The sequence below is a fragment of the Acromyrmex echinatior genome, chromosome 2 (genome assembly GCF_024713525.1).
Source record: "Acromyrmex echinatior isolate Ae372 chromosome 2, ASM2471352v2, whole genome shotgun sequence".
NCBI classification, from domain to species: Eukaryota; Metazoa; Arthropoda; class Insecta; order Hymenoptera; family Formicidae; genus Acromyrmex; species Acromyrmex echinatior.
In genome coordinates this window covers 25,421,866-25,444,495 of record NC_141853.1, presented here as the reverse complement: position 1 = coordinate 25,444,495, position 22,630 = coordinate 25,421,866, and the positions used below count along the sequence as shown (strand labels likewise).

Sequence of the window (22,630 nt, the reverse complement as noted above, 5' to 3'; positions counted from 1 at the left end):
AAAAGTTTATAGTTTCAACTACAAGCGTCAAACGCTCAAACGTTATTGACAGTGCTGATATACCGTCGATCATGTTGACCACCGTTGACTGCGATATATTGGGAAATCTAAAAAATATCCGCGGTTTTTTGTCACTAGATGTGTGTTGATGGTCATATATCTAGTGATAAAGTATCGCGGATACTTTTTAGATGACTCAATACATAATTTAATTTATTCTTTTTTTTATTGCTGATCCAGATAGAGGATTCGATATGTGTGTTACAATCAGAATAATATAATAACTGTTTAATTCAGCGTATTAATATTGTAAATGATACATAAAAAATGCGAACAACATATCAAATCTGTCGCTTAAATGTCAAATTTAACGCTTTTTGCTCTTTGTCGTGTGTAAAATTGTTGCTCTAAGGATTACGAAAAAGATTACGACGACTTTTGTCGCAAAATTATTAGGACTCCACAATAAAAGGAACAGGAAACAGAGAATAGAGAATAAGGATTTCAACCTTCACAAATCATATATTGTGAAATACACAGTTTCTGATAGGTTGAAATTCTTATTCTTTGTTCTCTGTTCCTTTTATTATTCGGAGTCCCTAATAATTTTGCGACAAAAGTCATCGTAATCTTTTTTGTCGCTGAAACGACCAGTTTGAGCAGCTCATGAAAATGCATCTTAAGGCTGCGTTTTACTTAACGCTCATACGGTCGTAAAATCATTTTATTCTTGTCGTTTATCAAATATTAAACAAGGACAAACGATGCTCGCAAGCGAGCGTAATGCATAGTCTACAATGGGCAGTAACAGTAGTTGATTAAGGAGTAGGCATAGAAATCGATCAATCATAGTTGATTATTTTTCTTACATTGTTACGTCCGAGGGAGGGTTCGGCCGGTTTCGAACTAACCCGAGACTTTACAGTGGATTAAATTTTCGCGATTTATGTAGAGGAAGAAGCCTATCTAAATTTGTCCAGTTCCGTGATTAGAGGCGAACACTGGATATTCCAATGATAGTAGAGGTTTGTTCACGTCACACGCTCCAACGTGCCCAACACGCTCCAATACGTTCACGTCACCGGAATCAATATGGCGACTAGATGTTCACGTCGCATTAGAGCATACTCCATGAATCAATTAAGAGCTCGCTCCATTTCCATCCTCAGAAAGTGGTACAATTGGGGCATGTTACGCATGCATAATGGTCGAAAACGTACTGTATCAAAAAAAGTATTTCAGATTCATTTTGTAAAAACGCATTTAATAAATATGTTTTTGATATAAATATAAAAATATAATATAATATATAAATATAATATATAATATATTGTATATAATGTAATATAAGGTGTAGTAAAAAGAAATCCATTATTTTTCCAATAGATGGCTTTAGTAATCTGTATCTCGCGTTCTATAAGTGCAATCGGGTTACGCTAGATGGCGTTAGAAAGATAAGATTTCGTACTAAAAAAACTTCTTAGTCAGTTTTGTGATTGCTTGATTCAGTATTGTTTGAACGCGCGTCAAAGATGGACACCAGCAAAGAGAAAATACACCATATTTTACAGTTTTTCTTCGATAAAGGCGAAAATGCAAGCCAGGTGGCTGAAAATGTGAATAGTGTTTATGGTTCTGATATATGGTTCTACAGGGTGGGCCATCTATTGGTACGTTTTTAAAAATGCGATCAAATGAGCATACATTGATATTTTTTATTAATTTTTTTTTTGTTGTGAAGCTAAAAGTATCCGCGTCAAGAATGAAAAACGATTTCGTTCATGTGGCTCCCTCTACTGGCCTTACAGTATGCCATTCGGTCACCCCAATTATTAATGACATTTTGGACTACCTCGGCGCCAATTTCACTCAAAACAGTCGTAATATTGTTTTTCAAAGCTGGAATTGTCTCACACTTTGGGCCACAGCCTCAATATTCTCGGGTGTGCGCACTGTCCGAGCTCTGGGACCACTTCTGTCATCCACTAACATCCCTTTCTCACGAACTTTCCTCACCAATTTGCGTATAGCTCCTTCGGTGGGTGCTCTATCACGACCCATATTTCTTTTCAAAATTCGTACAGTTTCGGCGACACAGCACTGACTTTGAAAATAAGTTTTTAAAATTTCAAAACGCTCTTCAAGAGAAAACATGTTGTTTCGTGCCGCGGACGGTATGACTAATAAACTGTCAAAATTTCGGGTCTGTAGCTCGTTCGGTGTTGCCATACGACGAAATTCAAAAACGTACCAATAGATGGCCCACCCTGTATAACAATTAATCACGCGCAATTTTGATTTCGTCGATTCCGTTCCGGTAATTTTGATGTCAAAGATGCACCACGCTCTGAAAGGCCAATTATCGAAAATGTCGATAAAATAATGGAAATCGTCCGACCGTCATGTAAGCACTGTTTCGATTGCCCAGGAGCTAAACATTGCACAAAAAACCGTTTGGAACCACTTGAATAAGGCTGGATACAAAAAGAAGCTCGATGTATGGGTGCCACACGAGTTAACGCAAAAAAACCTCATGGACCGAATTTCCATCTGCGAATCACTGCTGAATCGCAACAAAATCAACCCATTTCTGAAGCAGATGGTGACTGGTGGTGATGGAAAGTGGGTCACTTATGACAACGTCAAGCGAAAACGGTCGTGGTCGAATCGGCGGTGAGCCGGCGCAAACGGTGGCCAAGCCAGGATTGACGGTCAGGAAGATTTTGTTGTGTGTTTGGTGGGATTGGCAAGGAATCATCTACTATGAGTTGCTTCCCTACGGCCAAACTCTTAATTCGAACCTGTCAATACTGTCAATAATTGGACCGTATGAAGGAAGCAATCGCCCAGAAGCGGCCAGCATTGGCCAATAGGAGAAGAATTGTGTTCCATCAGGACAACGCAAGGCTACATCGATAATGACTCGCCAGAAGCTCCGGGAGCTTGGTTGGGAGGTTCTTATGCATCCACCTTATAGTCGGAACCTGGCTCCAAGTGATTACCACCTGTTCCTGTCTATGACGAATGATTTTGTTGATGAAAAATTCGCCTCAAGAAAAGCTTATGAAAATCGACTGTCCCAGTTTTTTGCCAATAGGGACCAGAGTTTCTATGAGAGAGGCATAATGGAATTACCTTCAAAATGACAACAAGTATCGAACAAAACAGTGCATATTTGACCTAAATCGGATCATTCTAACTATACTAAATAAAGCCTTCAATTTCATGCAAAAATAATGGATATCTTATTACTACACCTTATATAACAATATAATACAATATATTGGGTCATCTAAAAAGTATCCGCGGTTTTTTGTCACTAGATGTGTGTTGATGGTCATATATCTAGTGACAAAGTACCGCGGATACTTTTTAGATGACCCAATATAAAAATAATAAGGCTCAATAAATTTAAATAAATGAAAGAATAAAGGGCTACGAACCTAAAAATCAAACAACAAAATAACAATCTACATTAAACGGTTAAAAAACAAAATAAACAATGTCATGAAATTAAAAAAAAAACGTGAAATATAATTTAATAATCAGTAAGTGAACAAGAACAAACGTTTCGATCCCTGTTGGATCATTTTCAATGTGAAGATAAAAATGGATATAACATAGATAAAATATATATAAATTAAATAAAATTCGCATACGGACGCAATATCAACTATAAAACTCGCTCCAAATTGAGAGAAAACCAAATAAACGATTGTAATTGACACCAATGTGTTCCTCCGAACTGTGCGTGTGCAAAAGAACGAACATGTTTCTGTTAGCAAGTACAAATTGTAATAATAAATTAACAAACGGGATAAATAAAAATAATAAGAAAAGTACAATCAAGTCGCAAATAATAAAGAAAAGGTACAAACAAGATCGCAATTAATAAAATTAAATTAATAGAAAGAGGCGAAAGTTATTTTTGATATTATAAGACATGTACAAAAGAATTATTAATGTTGATAGAGAAAGAATAAAAAACCGTCATTCGTTGTATATGTATAATGAGTTAAGTACAATAAAATAAGAATAAATATCTTAGTATGTGTGTCAAAATGATATATTATCAATTAGACAATGCGAAGGGAAATCAAAATTGATCATCTCTCTCTAGGAAGCTAAGAGATAAAGTGAAATATGACATATAAAGACAGGAAGATTGAAATGGAAAACTAAAAAAGAAGGGGAACATAAGAAGAAGAAAATAAAGTAGAGGGGAGAGAAAGTAGGGAGAGAAAAAGATAGATAAAGGAAGGAAAGCAATTAAAAAGGAGAAAGAGATTGAATGATCTGTGAGTAGGTTTCAGGTAAAGATTCGGTGTCATTTTGTCTATTCAGACCCTGTTTCTGTTTTTTAATATGAATCATTTCAGACACCAATCTCTTATTATAAGAAGATGCGCAGTCTAGAATTTTCACATCGTTCCATTTAAAATTATGATTACAATTAATTCGATGATCAGTTATGACAGTAGGAGAATCCGTATTTTTTTTTAATGTCAGAGATATGTTCGCGTAGTCTCATACTCAATTTTCTTTTAGTCTGACCAACATAACTCGCCTCACAATCATCGCAGGAGATCTTATAAACAACGTTCTGATTGGATAGGAAATCAAGCTTATCTTTTCCTCTCTTTATAAAGCTTTTTAATGTATTGAGAATAGAAAAGGCTAATTTACAATGAAACCTACTAGAAATAGGAAGGAAACTTTCAGAAATAGATTTGACATAAGGAATCGTAAATTATTTGTCTTTCTCACGTGAATAATGTGTAATATCCTTATTATATATATATGAAACTTTAATCTTTCAATTGTAGAAAAAATAAAGGAAAGAGGATAACAGTTGTTTAAAAAAGTATGAAGTATCAATCAAATTTTTTTGTTGGAACCGTGGATGTGATAATAGGATAATTTTATCAATGAAACTGATGATAGTGCCACAGATATAAATTTATTGAGCCTTATTATTTTTATAATTTAATTTACGCAGGCAAAATTATGTGTTTCTATCATAAATATTTTCCGTTCACCTTTGCTCTCATCAAAGAACGATTTGATTTTCACATTTGTAACCTGCTGAAATGATTATATAATCTTATCAAATTGAATGTAAATATTAGGACTCGCATTAAGTTCATTAATTCTTATTTAAAATCTGAAATAGTTTCTCCATATTTATATAAGCTGACAAAATTGAATAGTTTTTCATTATATAGTAATACTTCGTACAAAAGACTTGATAGGATTCTACTTAATAATGTAAAGGCAATTATGCGATTGGAGTTGAGATTGCTTACTGCCATTTGTATTCAACCAGAAACGATATTTTCTTCCTCTCTAATACAGTCTCAAGCATTTTATCATTCTCTATAGTTTGTCAATTTTTTAATTATTTGGATCATATTACCAATTCTCACTTCTTTAAACAAATGTTCAGAAACAAAAAAATTGATTGGTTGCGACGGAAAAATTTAAAATTATCTAAATCTAAAATTAGACCGATTTCCTATGTAATTTCTAATGACACGAATAATTATTCTTCTATATATTCAGATTGATAATAAGTTCTCACACAATATCCAGTCTGAATTTGAAAGAATAGATATTAATCCGGATAATTTTGATAAGGCGCCTCCTTTGGATACTCTGCTGATAATTGGTTCATCAACTTGAATGGCATTGACATTTCCCTTAGAGGTTCAATACCTGTTACAACTTGGGAAAAAATTTGGGCTTCCTATCGACAAATATAATAAAGACAGTACATTGATTGAATTCATTAAACATATCGAAAACAATATAATTGGTCGTCCTAACAATGTTAACTTTGTTAGGAATAATTCCTTTCCATTACCCTACAGATTTCACAACAATTTTCCTTCTCCTACATTTACTGACAAACTGGTTTTTAAATAGTTACGTACAACCAAAAGATTTGTTAATAGCCATCCCAATATTCTTATCACGAACGCCGATAAGGATAATGTTACTGTTGCTCTAGACAAGGACGCCTACGTATCAAAAATGGAGGAGATTCTCTCAGACACTAACACTTATGCTTCTGTTAATAAAGATCCAAGAAAATTGACTTAGAACTTACGCACTTTGTTGGTGAGATGGAAGCGGGATCATTTTATTGACGAACAAACATATCGCAGATTATTTATTACTGATGGTGTTATACCTAGAGCTTACGGTTTGACTAAAATACATAAAGATGGTAACCCGTTGAGAGTAATTGTTTCATCTGTCAACAATCCATTATATTATTTTTCTCTTTTTTTACATAAATTGATTAGTGATAGTATATCAAAAGCTTCCAGTTACATTAGAGACAGTCCCCATTTGGTTAAGCAGTTAAATGGTACTGTTTTTGATCCTGAACATGTATTGGTTTCGTTGGATGTAGTATTCCTTTTTACTAATATTCCTGTTGAGCTAGCATTAAATAGCATCGATAAGAGATGGGTTTACATCTCGGCTAAGACAAGCATCCCAAAAAACGAATTTATTATTGCTGTTATTTATTTTAGATTCAACCTTTTTTACCTTCAATAATACAACTTACAGACAGGTGTTCGGTACTCCGATGGGTTCACCGTTATCTCCGATAATCGCCGACATTGTAATGCAAGATCTAGAAGAAACAATTTAAAAAATTGTTAGTACAACCTTTGTTTTATTTTAGATATGTGGACGATATTCTTCTTGCGCTTCCATCTGATGCTATCAATGACATTTTAAATATTTTTAACTCTTTACATACGAGATTACAGTTTACGTTAGAGGTTGGTACAAATGGCAGATTAAGTTTTCTTGATACAATGCTTGTTATAAATAATCAGAGAATTATAATTGATATTTATCATAAAAAGACGTTTTCCGGAAGGTTCCTTAATTTCCATTCAAATCATCCTCTTTGCCATAAAAAAGGCACTATCATCAGTTTCATTGATAAATTATCCTATTATCACATCCACGGTTCCAACAAAAAAATTTGATTGAGGCTATTCATACTTTTTTAAACAACTGTTATCCTCTTTCCTTTATTTTCTCTACAATTGAAAGTAGATTAAAGTTTCATATATATAATAAGGATGTTGGAAACGCGCCCTCAGTACCGTTGACATAGAGGGCGAGACGCGTGTTACCGGCCGAGGAGTGACTTTGAGGAAGATGCCGGAAGTAGCCGCGTGTGAACGAAAGAAGATGAGATCGGATCGCGAGCAGAGAGAGTGCCCACCATTATATATTTCCCGTCATTATAGCCGTTCGTCTCTTTTACTGCCATTGTTACTACGTTTAATCCGAGCCGTGTGCTCTCAATGTTCTGTAATAAAGTAGCGTGTTCGTGTAAAATAAGAAGTGTCTAATATTATTGAGAACCTTACGATCCCGAAACCGCGGCTGCAACATTCTGGCGACCGTGACAGGACTGAGTAATTTCGTTGTAGCCGTTTCATAGCAAGCAGAGATCGTAAGAAAGTAATCCATAGACATGGAACAAGTAAAGTTAACGCTAAAAATAACGATCCGCCTTTACGAGAGTGTACACTTCCTTTCGGACTGAGCAGTCGAAGGAATCGCCGGACATAACCTCATTGCAAGTCAGCTTCGCGTTGCTACGAGACAAAACGAGTGAGCTTAATGAGCTAAATCAGAAGCTGCAGACCTTGATGATCGAAGCTGGAGAGTCTGAAGAAACCATTGGAAGAGAGGCACAACACGCAGATGAGTATGCCACGAAATATCATCAAGCAAAGGTTGGGCTAACCTGTCTTTTAGAGCAGAAGAATGAACTCGAAACGCCGACACCGGCTCCGCTACAACGGACTACCACGACAACACAGGAAAGTATACGCGCATTGAAATTGCCGAAAATTGAATTGAGAAAGTTTGGCGGTGATATCAAAGATTGGCTTCCGTTTTGGAGTACTTTTAAGAAAATTCATGAAGACGCGACGCTGTCGAGGGAAGATAAATTCCAATATTTGGTACAGTCTATGGTAAAAGACTCGCGCGCGTTTGACGTAGTGAATAGTTTTCCACTAACGGCCGGTAATTATGAGAAAGCCATACACAGCCTCGAGTCTCGATTCGGCAAAAGACTTATTGATTGAATATTATGTACGCGAACTTTTAAAGTTAGTCTTAAGTAAGAATAAAAACATGTCGCTCGCAATCACTTATGATAAATTAGAGACACATATACGAGCACTTGAAACTTTAGGCGTGACAACAGAAATGTGCGCAGCAATGTTGCTTCCTTTAGTAGAATCCTCACTGCCTGAAGAGACTTTACGTACATGGCAACGAACAAGGATTCAATTAATTCCTCATTTTGATGCGTCTGTTACTGTTGTAATTATTACTGCAAAAGATCGTCTTACTAGTCTAATGACTTTTCTAGGAAGAGAAGTCAAGACCGAGGAACGTATTCAAATGGCAAAAACATGCTTCGAGAGCAACGATTTCCAGATGACAAAGGACAAAAATAAAAGGAAATCAAAGAGTGAACGAGATCCAGAGATAGCGACAGCGTCTAGCTTACTATCGGCGAAAGAAGCAAAGCTACAGCAATGTATATTTTGTGGAGCTAATCATGACAGCTTGAGTTGTGAAACGGCCAGAAGTATGGACTTAGAGAAGAGAATCCAAGCTGTAAAAGACAAGCAGGGCTGTTTCAATTGTCTAAAAGTAGGGCACAGCTATAAAAGATGCCGTAACAAAATAAAATGCCCTTGGTGCAGCAAAGGACATTGCTTGCTGATGTATAGAAACCTGTCGAGCAAGGATGAGACCAAGCAAGCGGATGAGAAGAAACCGAAAGAACCAGCTTTTCACGAGGGAAACAGTTGTCTCGTTAATGTCTCTTCAAATACAAAAATGTTTCTGCCTACACTAAAAGTCAAGATGCGAAGTCCAAAAGGCTTGGTGAATGTTCGTGCCGTCATAGATACTGGCTCGCATAGATCTTGTTGAGGAGGGATCGCGACGCAGGGAATGCTTGAACTGTTCCTTGTCGAATTAAGCACGCGGAAGACGAACGTGCCGGTGATAGAAGCGCCATCTGTGATCGGAGATAGCATATCGTTAAAGCGATTTCCCAATACTTCCCCTCGATACGCGATCGAACCAAAAGAGAAACTATTACTCATGTTTCGCCGAGACCGATCAGACTCCGGCACTCGTCATGCTTAGGTCTCGGTAAACCTTTCGTTAGGACGTCTGCAGCCATTTCTTCCGTTGAGACGTGACGCAGCTGAAAGGATTCGTTATTTATAGCTTCACGAACAAAATGATGTCGTATGTCGATATGTTTTGTTCTAGCGTGGAAGACCGGATTCTCGGCTAGTTTCAGTGCTCCTTGATTGTCACTGAAAACGATGACCTCTGGCGGGTCCTCTGAATTGAGAAATTTCAGTAGTCCTTTTAAATGAATGGCCTCTTTAGAGGCTTCGGTGAGAGCCATATATTCGGCTTCTGTCGAGGATAAAGCCACTGTCCTTTGCTTCCTCGATTCCCAGGATACAGCACCTCCGTTGTACATGAATATGTATCCGGTGTACGACCGTCTGTCTGTGAGGCAGTTTCCCCAGTCAGAATCCGAGAAACCGATGACTGAGCTTCCGCCATATCCGTAGGTAATCCCGATGTCTGGTGTCCCTCTCAAGTAACGCAAAACGCGTTTTGCAGCGGTCCAGTGTTCTTGTCTGTAGTTGGTTAGGAATTAGCTCAGAAAACTCACGGCATATGCAATATCGGGCCTCGTTGCAGTGGCCAAATACATCAAAGCACCCACCAATTCACGGTAGGGCAACTCGGCATACCTCTTCTCCATGGCGCCCTCAGGGTGGGTCAGTTTAACCCCAATGTCCATAGGCGTTGACACAGATTTCGAGTCGGCCATCCCGAATTTTTTCAGGACGTCTAAAATGTAACCCTTCTGGCGAATCGAGATACCTCCGTTATCTCGATTGAACTCCAGTCCTATGCAGTACCCAATCTCACCTTGATCCTTGATGTTGAACTTCTGAGCCAAGAATTGTTTGAGGTTACGGATCTTCTTGATGCTGTCGGAGGCGATCACGATGTCATCGACATATACGGCAATTGAAAGTGTCATTCCCCCTCGATTTACTCGGAATATGCAAGGATCGGCTTCGGTAGGAATGCCTCCGTACTCCTTGATGGCTTCACTAATTTTATTGTTCCAGCTTCGTGCAGCTTGGCGCAGGCCGTAAAGGGATTTCCTTAGGCGGCACACCATGTCGCCAGTCCTGATCTGGTCTAGCATCTTCTTGATCTTGTCCTCGATTCTTCTTGATGCCATGCCAGATTGAACCACTCGCTGCATGGTTTCTTCCAGAAATTCCGCTCCATGAAGATTTCTTCGTCAATGTCTCCATTCAAATAGGCCGTCGTCACATCGATCTGATGCATCGACATCTGATGTTTCGCCGCCACCGCGGTTAGAGTACTCAAACGTACTATTGGCGCAAACGTTTCGTGAAAGTCCACTCCTGGCTTTTGGGAGAAACTTTTTGCGACCAATTGAGCTTTGCGACGTTCAACGACTCCGTTGACGTCGTACTTATTCCTTAAGACGAACCTGCTTCCAATCACGTCGCGATTTGTCGGTCTTTGTTCGACTTCCCACGTGTCATTTTTGACGATAGAGATCACTTCTTCCGACATGGCGCGGAACCATTCATCCGCATCAGAGCAATCCATGGCCTGACGTATGGGGATCTCCACCGAGGCGTGTTCCATTTCTTCGCTGGCGATGCGAGCTTCATGATACCTTTTGGGGGGGTCTTCCCCTCAGTCCAGTGCGCACTATGGTAGGCCTGCCTCGGCCCCTTTTTGCCTGCGAGTCTCTCTGTGCAACAACGTCCCGCTCATTCGCCGCCGATTGCCTGTCTTCGAAGTTTTCCTCTGTCTCGTCTTCTGGTACGGTTTCGTTAATTATTGGTGGGGGCGTTAGCTCGATGTCCACTTCATGTGGCCCGTCTATTGGATCGTCGGCCTGCTTCTCACTGAACGTTCCTGGCGCAGATTCAATACGGGTAGAATCTTTTGCGTTATTCTCCATGAATCTGACATCTCTGGATATCACGACTTTCTTTTCCTCCGGTAGCCAGACTCTGTAGGCTCTTGACGTATCAGAGTAGCCGATGAATACTCCTTTCGTAGATCGAGACTCGAGCTTCCCCTTGCCGGGTGTCCTATCCAGGACATAGATTTCGCATCCGAAGTCTCTGAGATGGCTGACGTTTGGTGTGCGTCCTCTCCATTTTTCGTACGGTGTCCTCCCCTTCAGACTACGTGTGGGGCATCGATTTCGCAAATAGTTTGCTGTGGCGATGGCCTTGCCCCAAAATGATGTGACTAATCCAGATTGCGTCAGAAGGCACCTCGCCATCTCCACTAACGTGCGATTTTTCCTTTCCGCCGTTCCATTCTGTTCCGGGTTGTAGGGTGCAGTGAATTCCGTTCGCTTTCAGAAATTCATAGAACTCCGTATTCACGTATTCCAGACCGTTGTCCGTTTGAAGATATTTTATCTTCTTTCCGGTAGAATTTTCTGCGAAGGCCTTGAATTCTACGAAGCAATTGAATACGTCGCTCTTCCTTTTGATCATCCTCACGTGACATCACTTCGAATTGTCGTCTATGAAGGTCACGAAGTACCGGGCCCCGCCGTTCGTTTCCACGCGCATGGGCCCGCAAACGTCTGAATGAATGAGCTCCAACAATTCCGTTTTTCTATTTGAGTTCTTCGGGAAAGGAAGCCTAGTCATTTTTGCTCGGGTGCAGATTTCACATTCGAGCGGTCCATGGAATTTATCCAAGCGCAGTCCTCGCACTCTATTCTCGCGATCGCACTTCACTAAGTCTTTCAGATTCAAGTGTCCTAGGCGCCGATGCCATTTCACGATCTCAGAATCCGTTGATATTCCGGTTTGGATCTTACGGTGCAAAGTCAGTCTACACTCCGGTCGCGCATTTCCCTCGAGATAATAAAGTCCGTCGACGTACGTTTTGCGATGAATTTCGTATTTCCGCTGCGGTTCGCTACAGTCGCGCCTTCGGCGTCCCTCGGGAAACTTCGGACGCTGTCGCCGAGTGGCCCCGCTCGCGGCGGTCTGCACTCCGTCCTCGGCGATCGCTCGGGAAACTTCGCCTTCGGTTATCTCCGTGAGTCTTCGGCGCGTCTCGTGCGCTTCGTCCGTTTCGGGCAGCAATGGCTTCGTCGCGAGCGTCGCAAAGAATCCTATATCTTCGGCCGTTTTGGCTAATTGTTTGTTTCGATGCCAGCAGTCGGCCGCCTTGTGCCCAGTTTTTCCGCAACTGTGGCATTTAAGCTTAGACTTTTCCTTGTCCACCTCGTTTTTCGGTGCGGCCTTCTTTTTGTTCTTCCAATTTTTGTTTACGTAAGACTTGACCGTCACGGCGTTTTGCACAAGAACGTTGTTGTCCCTTTTTCGAGCGTCACTCTCTTCAATTATTTTAATTCGTAGTGCTTCCGGTGCAGGTAATTCATCGCGCGACTCGATGGCACATCGGAAGTTTTCATATTGCGATAGCAGGCTGTATAATAACAAAATTGCGAGCAGATCGGGATTTATGATCACTTCCATTTCGGTCGGTTTATCCACTGCGTCGAAGAATGTGCGAATGTGTTCGCGCACGTCTTCCCCGTCCGCCATTTTTTGTAATGCGAGGCGCTTCAGCAACGTTGTCTTTCGGGCGGGACCTTTGGATTGATATATCCCTTCTAATCTCAACCAAATTTCTCGAGATGATGTGCAGCCTTTGATCTGCTTCAATTCGCTCGGGTGAATTGAAAGGATGAGATCCGACATCGCCTTGCTATCGTTGTCATCCCATTCCGCACGAGCTTGGGCAGATATCCCGTCGTCGTCGGCAACTAGTTCCGTTTTCACGTTCGTTCCATTCACATATTTCCATGCGTTGTTTTTCACCAATATTGCTTGCATCTGCATTTTCCAAGTGTCGTAGTTGTCTTTATTGAGCGTTTCAATGCGGCTCATAGCGGACACGTTCATCGTGAGTGTCGTTTTCTTTTATGCACTTGATCACCGAGAACCTCTCTCGCTTTGTCACTTTAACACGAACATTTATCGCGAATCTTTGCCTGGGCCCATAACCTGTTGAGGAGGGATCGCGACGCAGGGAATGCTTGAACTGTTCCTTGTCGAATTAAGCACGCGGAAGATGAACGTGCCGGTGGTAGAAGCGCCATCTGTGGTCGGAGATAGCGTATCGTTAAAGCGATTTCCCAATAGATCTTATGTTTTGGAAAAAGCCAGAGAGCTTGGATACGAGACTGAGAGCGAACAGACGATGGTACACTTGTTGTTTGGAGGAACTAAAACCAAACCTCAGACACAAAACTTGTCGGATCTACATCGGCAACTTAGATGGAATAAATGCGACTTCGTAGCTTTGCAACAAAACATTATCTGCCAGGACGCCCCTTGTAATATCGATACTTGGATGGATATACTTGAGAAAAAAAACATACGCTTGAGCGACACCGGTGAACGTCAAGAATCCATTTCACTATTGATTGGAGCTGATGTTGCTGGCAAAATATTCACAGGGAAAGTTCTACAGATAAATCAAGGAATAACAGCTTTAGAAACTAAGCTTGGATGGACAATCTTGGGTAGGAACATAGACGATGACAGTGGCACCGATACTGCGTTGACGATTATGTCGATGTTCACTCAAGAAGCCAACATATCAGATTTATGGAGACTCGATGTCTTGGGCATCACGGATCCTATTGAGAGTGTTATTAAAGAGGCACGTCAAGCTGAAATAAAGACCTCATTTCAAGAGACAACGAAAATCGACAACGAAGGTCGATACGAAGTTCTTCTGCCGTGGAAAGAGAATCATCCATCTCTACGAGATAATCGAGATGTAGCCGAGAAGAGACTAAAAGGCGTTACAAAGAGGTTGCGACAAGAAGAGTTATTCGACGACTACCAGGCTGTCTTTGATAATTGGCTCGAAGAAACGATTATTGAAAGGGTACCTGTACTTGAAGTCGACCAAGAGAGCTACTATCTTCCACACAGACCTGTAGTCAAGAAAGAACTACGAAGATACGCCCTGTTTTCGATTCGTCAGCAAAAGTCAAGGAATCGCCTTCGCTTAACCAATGCTTGGAGACTGGACCCAATCTTATAGAGTTTATTCCAGCATTGCTACCTCGATCTCGAAAGAGGAAGATAGGAGTAACAGCTGATATCGCGAAAGCCTTCTTACAAATCAGCGTCTCTCCGTAGAGATGTTTTGAGATTCCTGTGGTGAAACGTTGACGGAGAAATAGAGATTTATCGACATCGTCGAGTTGTTTTCGGATTGACAAGCAGCCCATTCCTTTTAGGGGCGGCGATTGAATTGCATATTAATAGAGCCTTAAACCCTATCATTTTACCATATAAGAAAGCAGTTTATGAGAAACTGGCAAAATCCTTTTATGTCGATGACTGTGTTACTAGTGTCAATTCTTATTCTGATTTTTGAAGTTTTCAGGAGAGAAGCCTGTTCCCTTTTGACTCAAGCCAGATTTGATTTAAGAGATTGGAAATACACTGACAAGGACCCTGAGAGTCAATCAACGGTGCTTGGACTTATATGGGACCACCAAGAGGGATATTTTAATGTTACCGGAATTTCCTGCACCGACGATCACAGAGAAAATAACGAAGAGAGTCATTTTGTCACAAGTACAGAAAGTTTATGACCCTCTCGGATTCGTCTGTCCCGTATTGTTATAACCAAAATTACTATTGCAAGATCTGTGGAATAAAAACGTGGATTGGAACACGGAAATAAACGACGACATTAAACATGAATTTCTTAAATGGGTTCAACAATTGAGTCTTCTACGCATATTGAAGTTTCCACAATGGATTTTTGGAGAGGAGAGGGGTCCCGACTCACTGTCCTTTCATGTTTTTGTCGACGCCAGTAAAGACGCATACGCGGCGGCAATCTTCGTACGAGTTGAGTCAAGCACAGGAGTCGAGATACATCTCGTAGAAGCGAAATCTAGAGTAGCACCCAAAGAGAAGAAGACCATACCTCGCCTTGAATTACTAGCAGCCTCCATTGGAGTTAGGATGATGTGATCTTTCATAAAGGCTATGGATTATCAAGATATCAAGACCTATTTCTGGAGCGACTCGATGACCATTCTAACATGGATTCGACAAACAAGACAATGGGCAGTCTTTGTATGGAATCATGTTTTGGAAATAAGGAGCCTTACGGATATTAAATCTTGGAGATATGTCTAAGAAATTCCTTGAACTGAAATGGTGGGAGGGACCGGAGTGGTTGAAACTACCTCCCAAAGAGTGGCCCAAGGAGGAGGGAGAAATTGACGAGAACATAGTTAACTTAGAGTTACGCAAGACTCCCGGACGATGCGAAGAGAGAATATTCCCTGAAACTACTATTGAAGAAATCGCTATGCTAACCTCCATAGAACAAGCGAGTGAAGAGACAGTCCCCTGGTATTTGCAGAGATTTTCGATGTATTCCAAAATTCTGTGTACTATCGCGTGGATATTAAGATTTGTGAATAATTGTCGAAGAATTCAAGTAAACAAAACTCAAGAGTTAACTGCCAAAGAAATTACTAAAGCAGAATTGCGTCTCTGTAGACTGGCACAGAAAGAATCATTCCTGGGAAGTAACGATTCACGATTACGAAGCTTAAATGTTTTCGAGGAGAATGGACTAATACACACAAAGACAATGATCTCCAATCGTCAAGACACTTTTTTTTTCAGATGTCCCGTGGTGTTGGACTCAGCTCATTTATTGACGTTGAAGATCATCTTTCATATTCATCTGAAACTTAATCATGCTGGTATTGACATTGTGATGAATAGTTTACGCGAAAAGTTTTGGGTCCTGCAATGTCGTCGTACGGTACGCTCACTCATAAGAAAATGCGTCGTTTGTCGTCGGTATGCATCGAAGACAATGAAAGCACCACCTGGATTGTTACCTGAAGACAGAGTGAGAGATGCCACAGCGTTTGAAGTGATAGGTATCGATTACGCTGGACCACTCTTTTTGAGCGGTGGACAAAAGGAATACATCTGTTTGTTTACTTGTGCAGTCTACCGTGCAGTCCACTTGGAGTTGGTTACATCTCTATCAACAGAGGAATTTCTGGAGGCCTTCAGAAGATTTATTGCACGTCGAGGAAGACCTACTGTAGTATATAGCGACAATGGGAAAAATTTTGTAGGGGCCAGGAATCTACTAGAAGATTAATTGGCGGAAAGTTTCCCAATATTGTGCACTCAATGAGATAACATGGTATTTTAATCCACCTTCAGCTGCCTGGTGGGGAGGATGGTGGAAGCGACTTATCCGCCTCCTTAAGGATCTATTGAAGAGGACATTAAAGAGAACTTCGTTGAGCTACGAAGAAATGAACACAATTTTATGCGATTGCGAGGCTACTATGAATTCAAGACCCCTTACCTACTTGACAGAGGAAAATACTGAAATCACAGCGCTGACTCCAGCGATGTTCATCAGTGACATTCGAGAAAATGGCGTTCCTGACTTGGATCAAGTTTACAAGTCCCACTTTGCAAAGAGGATACGCTATCAAAGATTAAAAGAAGAGTTCAGAAAACGTTTCCGTATACAGTACTTGGGCCAGTTATCTAGACGAACTAAACCCAGCAATAGTTCCGCGTGGCTGTCGGAGACGTCGTGCTTATTGAAAACAATTTACAAAAGCGATTAGACTCGCCGTCATTAGAGAAGTCTATCCCGGAAAAGATGGTTACGTGCGGGTGGTAAAACTGAAAACGAGCAAAGGTGAACTGGTTCGACCCATTCAAAAACTAATTCTCTTGGAAGTTGAACACTCCAGTCCTGAAGCTGATAACTTTATCGAGTCTACCACTACGACGTCAGAGACTACTAAGGGAAAAGCAGCTAATACCCTCGAAGAGTCTGTAGCTGTCCCTAAAGAGGAACCGAAATCGTTGGAAGAAACGAGCTTAAAGACCCGAAGGGGTCGTATCATCAAGAAACCGGATCGGTTCAAATATTAGAAAATGTTTGTCATTTTATTTTCGTTTTCATTTTTTTTTTAGATAGGTTGAGTTGCTCCAAGAAATTATAACTCAAGGTGGGAGAGATGTTGGAAACGCGCCCTCAGTACCGTTGACATAGAGGGCGAGACGCGTGTTACCGCCCGAGGAGTGACTTTGAGGAAAATGCCGGAAGTAGTGTGAACGGAAGAAGATGAGATCGGATCGCGAGCAGAGAGAGTGCCCGCCATTATATATTTCCCGCCATTATAGCCCGCCGTTCGCCTCTTTTACTGCCATTGTTACTACGTTTAATCCGAGCCGTGTGCTCTCAATGTTCTGTAATAAAGTAGCGTGTTCGTGTAAAATAAGAAGAAGTGTCTAATATTATTGAGAACCTTACGATCCCGAAACCGCGGCTGCAACAAGGGATATTACACATTATTCAAGTGAGAAAGACAAATAATTTACGATTCCTTATGTCAAATCTATTTCTGAAAGTTTCCTTCCTATTTCTAGTGTTTCATTGTAAATTAGCCTTTTCTATTCTCAATACATTAAAAAGCTTTATAAAGAGAGGAAAAGATAAGTTTGATTTCCTATCCAATCAGAACGTTGTTTATAAGATCTCCTGCGATGATTATGAGGCGAGTTATGTTGGTCAGACTAAAAGAAAATTGAGTATGAGACTACGCGAACATATCTCTGACATTAGAAAAAAATACAGGTTCTCCTACTGTCATAACTGATCATCGAATTAATTGTAATCATAATTTTAAATGGAACGATGTGAAAATTCTAGACTGCGCATCTTCTTATAATAAGAGATTGGTGTCTGAAATGATTCATATTAAAAAACAGAAACAGGGTCTGAATAGACAAAATGACACCGAATCTTTACCTGAAACCTACTCACAGATCATTCAATCTCTTTCTCCTTTTTAATTGCTTTCCTTCCTTTATCTATCTTTTTCTCTCCCTACTTTCTCTCCCCTCTACTTTATTTTCTCCTTCTTATGTTCCCCTTCTTTTTTAGTTTTCCATTTCAATCTTCCTGTCTTTATATGTCATATTTCACTTTATCTCTTAGCTTCCTAGAGAGAGATGATCAATTTTGATTCCCTTTCGCATTGTCTAATTGATAATATATCATTTTGACACACATACTAAGATATTTATTCTTATTTTATTGTACTTAACTCATTATACATATACAACGAATGACGGTTTTTTATTCTTTCTCTATCAACATTAATAATTCTTTTGTACATATCTTATAATATCAAAAATAATTTTCGCCTCTTTCTATTAATTTAATTTTATTAATTGCGATCTTGTTTGTAGCTTTTCTTTATTATTTGCGACTTGATTGTACTTTTCTTATTATTTTTATTTATCCCGTTTGTTAATTTATTATTACAATTTGTACTTGCTAACAGAAACATGTTCGTTCTTTTGCACACGCACAGTTCGGAGGAACACATTGGTGTCAATTACAATCGTTTATTTGGTTTTCTCTCAATTTGGAGCGAGTTTTATAGTTGATATTGCGTCCGTATGCGAATTTTATTTAATTTATATATATTTTATCTATGTTATATCCATTTTTATCTTGTCTTCACATTGAAAATGATCCAACAGGGATCGAAACGTTTGTTCTTGTTCACTTACTGATTATTAAATTATATTTCACGTTTTTTTTTTAATTTCATGACATTGTTTATTTTGTTTTTTAACCGTTTAATGTAGATTGTTATTTTGTTGTTTGATTTTTAGGCTTGTAGCCCTTTATTCTTTCATTTATTTAATATAATATATAATATAATATATAATATAATATATAATATAATATTAATAAAATAAAATAAAATAAAATAAAATAAAATAAAAAGAATAAATAAATAAAATAAAAGTAAAAAAATTTTTTTAATTAAATAAAATAATGTTTGAGATCGTTAATTCGTAAAAAAGCAATAATTCTTTCGTTTGATTAACAGTAATCGTTGTTGAACGTGTGCATGAAAAGAGTTTGTAAATTCATCTCTAGCACGATCTTAATTCTTGCTAAAGCTACCAATTTGTCGTTTTTTTCATTTCAAATTAATTTTTACAATTAATTTTTACACACATAGACAATGGCAACGGACCATCGAATGTTCGAGAACAATTCAATCACGCGCGCGAGCGCAGCGCTCCGACGAACACGTCACGCGCGGCCACCAATCCCACGCGCGGATTTTCTGTCGCGTATGCCTGTTACGTCGTTAGAAAAAAATCCGAGGCGCCAATCAATCTTATACAACGAATGCCACGCAAAAATTACAATTGTAACAAAATTCTATTGGATTTTATCAAGAAGAGAGCCCAGGCCACGAAGGCAATATATGCATCGATCGCGATATGCGCCGATCTCTCTCTCTCTCTCTCTCTCTCTCTTATGTGTTCAGAGTCTCGCTATTATATCGTGTCGAAAACCGCCGTGAAAAACCGCCAAGTAAAACCGCTGTAAGGAAGATTCCTTCGAGAAACACCGAGAAAACGCCGCGATTTTTTATTACTTCTATTATTAAGATAATTGGGAAAAGGTGATTGTATCAAATATTTTGCGATAAGTATTTATGTGTACTGAATTTGTGGTTGTAAAATTTGAAGTAAATCTTTAGTCAAACTAGAGACAAAGAAATGGAGTTCTCTTCACTGTCATGCGTTATATCAGCCGTGTGACGTCCTCTCACTTTAATCTTTACGCGCGGTGCATTCTCGCACAAATAATTATATATTAATACAATAAAATATATATTAATACAATAATATATATATTAATACAATAAAATAAAATATAATATAATATAAAATATAATATAACTTTTATATTAAAAACGCATTTATTTTGTATAAAAGCGTTTTTCAAATAATCGGGTAACACAAAATACCCGAAACGAAACGAAGTACCTGTTCGATCCGTTTGAGTGGTCTCACAGAATTAGAATAGATAACATGCTCATTTGTCTTAAATCCGTTCGTGTCACTGAACATTGGAACACATGAATGCTCCAACCGCCACCTTACCTGTGATTCAAGTGCTTTCTGAGTTAATTTGGAGCATGCGACGTGAACAAACCTTAGATTCCGGGTAGTTCCACGGTTGCTCGCCCGTTCTGTTCAGATACGCGATAAATTTATCTAGTATCTCAGGACACTCTGGACAAATTGCGAGGGTACGCAGAGTGGCCGTTAGTAACATGCACTGCAGGATTCGAAACAATCGGAAAAGCCCAAGTGGATGTAATGTATCAAAACCCTCTGGTAATGCCTCTTTTCGCCTTCCAACGGAAGTGTAACACTTCGAGTACTTGATTATACCGCTCTCCCTGAAAGAATAATGATGATATGCACTAAATAACCACGTAGAGCATGGATTCATCGCCAAGATTCGAGCGTCAATAGATGGGCGCGAAAATACGGGGCACATCCTTTGTGCGACTAGCTGCGACTTGATTTCCTAGAGAAGGGGCTTATATGATATTTCATTTACCTTACGTTATCCAGTTTAGTCGTCGGAGATTCTGGATAGTGGTTACAGTTTGCGTTGCGCTCGCGATGCGAATTTGCGGATCCTGATTGGCGCAGCCTGCTGGTTCGTCTATGCGGATTGGTCCAATGCTGGTTTGCAGTACACATTCACTTCGAGAATAATTAGCAAATACGATCATCTCGTTCAACTAGCGCTTGATATTACGAGTGTTTTAAGAAATAGAGTGGGGTTTTGTTAAGAAAAATGTGCACACGTACGTTCATTTAAACCAAGTACAAATATATGTATTTGTTCGTTAGCCCGGATCCTTATACAGACAACAGTGCTTTGACACAGAGCGCTGATTGGTGAAAAGCTGGTTGTAGGGATAAAATTTACTCCCATTTTCCGTTTTTCACTTTAATCAGATCTAAATTCAACAAAGTTTATATATGGAATTGTTTGTATTTCATATGAAGAGTTATGAATACCATTAAAAATATTTGTGAGTCATCCAGATATTTTTAATTAAATATTAAAATATCATGTTATTGAGAAATCGTTTTAACGATACGCTATCGCTGACCACAGATGGCGCTTCTACCACCGGGACGTTCATCTTTTGCATGCATGATAAAAACAATAACAGTTCGAGTCTTCCCTGCGTCGCGATCCCTCCTCAACAGGTTATGGGCCCAGGCAACGATTCGCAATAAGTGTTCGTATTAAAGTAAAAAAGTGAGTGAGATTCTCAGTGATCAAGTGCATCAAAGAAAACGACACTCACAATGAATGTGTCCGCTGTGAGCCGTATTGAAACGCTCAATAAAGACAATTACGACACCTGGAAAATGCAGATATGCATTATAGAATGCAAGCAATATTGGTGAAGAACAACGCATGGAAATATGTGAATGGAACCGACGTGAAAACGGAACTAGTTGCCGACGACGATGGGATATCTGCTCAAGCTCGTGCGGAATGGGACGACAACGATAGTAAGACAATGTCAGATCTCATCCTTTCAATTCACCCGAGCGAATTGAAGCAGATCAAAGGCTGCACATCATCTCGAGAAATTTGGCTGAGATTAGAAGGGATATATCAATCCAAGGGTCCTGCCCGAAAAGCAACGCTGCTGAAACGTCTCGCATTACAAAAAATGGCGGATGGGGAAGACATGCGCGAACATATTCGTACATTCTTCGACGCAGTGGAAGAAAACTGACCGAAATGGAAGTGATCATAAATCCCGATCTGCTCGCGATTTTATTATTATACAGTCTACCATCGCAATATGAAAACTTCCGATGTGCCATCGAGTCGCGCGATGAATTACCTACACCGGAAGCACTACGAATTAAAATAATTGAAGAGAGCGACGCCCGAAAAAAGGACAACGTTCTTGTGCAAAATGCTATGGCGATCAAGCCTTACGCAAATAAAAATTGGAAGAACAAAAAGAAGGCGACATCGAAAAACGAGGACAAAGAAAAATCTAAGCTTAAATGCCACAGTTGCGGAAAAATTGAGCACAAGGCGGCCGACTGCTGGTATCGAGACAAACAATTAGCCAAAACGGCCGAAGATGTAGGATTCTTTACGACACTCGCGACGAAGCCATTGCCGCTCGAAACGGACGAAGCGCACGAGGCGCGCCGAAGACTCGCGAAGATAACCGAAGGCGAAGTTTCCCGAGCGATCGCCGAAGACGGAGAGTGCAGATCGCAGCGAGCGGGGCCACTCGACGACAGTATCCGAAGTTTCCCGAAGGACGCCGAAGGCGCGACTGTAGCGAACCGCAGCGAGAATAATAAGTCGACGCACGCGTTAACCGCAACTCGCAATGAACTATGGTGCCTCGACAGCGGCTGCACGTCGCACATATGCAAAGACGCCCATGAATTCACTGAGATGAGGGCGTGCGAAATCGGACAACTCAACTTAGCGAGCAATGCCTCTACAAAAATCAATGCGAAAGGAGTCGTGAATATTGTAG

General features: G+C 39.9%; 1 protein-coding gene across 1 annotated transcript; it reads left to right on the top strand.

The window, feature by feature from the left end:
* The first annotated feature begins 15,342 nt into the window (after positions 1–15,342).
* On the top strand, positions 15,343–16,341 carry LOC147910681 (uncharacterized). The gene has a single exon (XM_087415557.1). The coding sequence runs from the start codon at positions 15,343–15,345 to the stop codon at positions 16,339–16,341; it is 999 nt and encodes a 332-aa protein (XP_087271683.1).
* Positions 16,342–22,630: the final 6,289 nt, after the last annotated feature.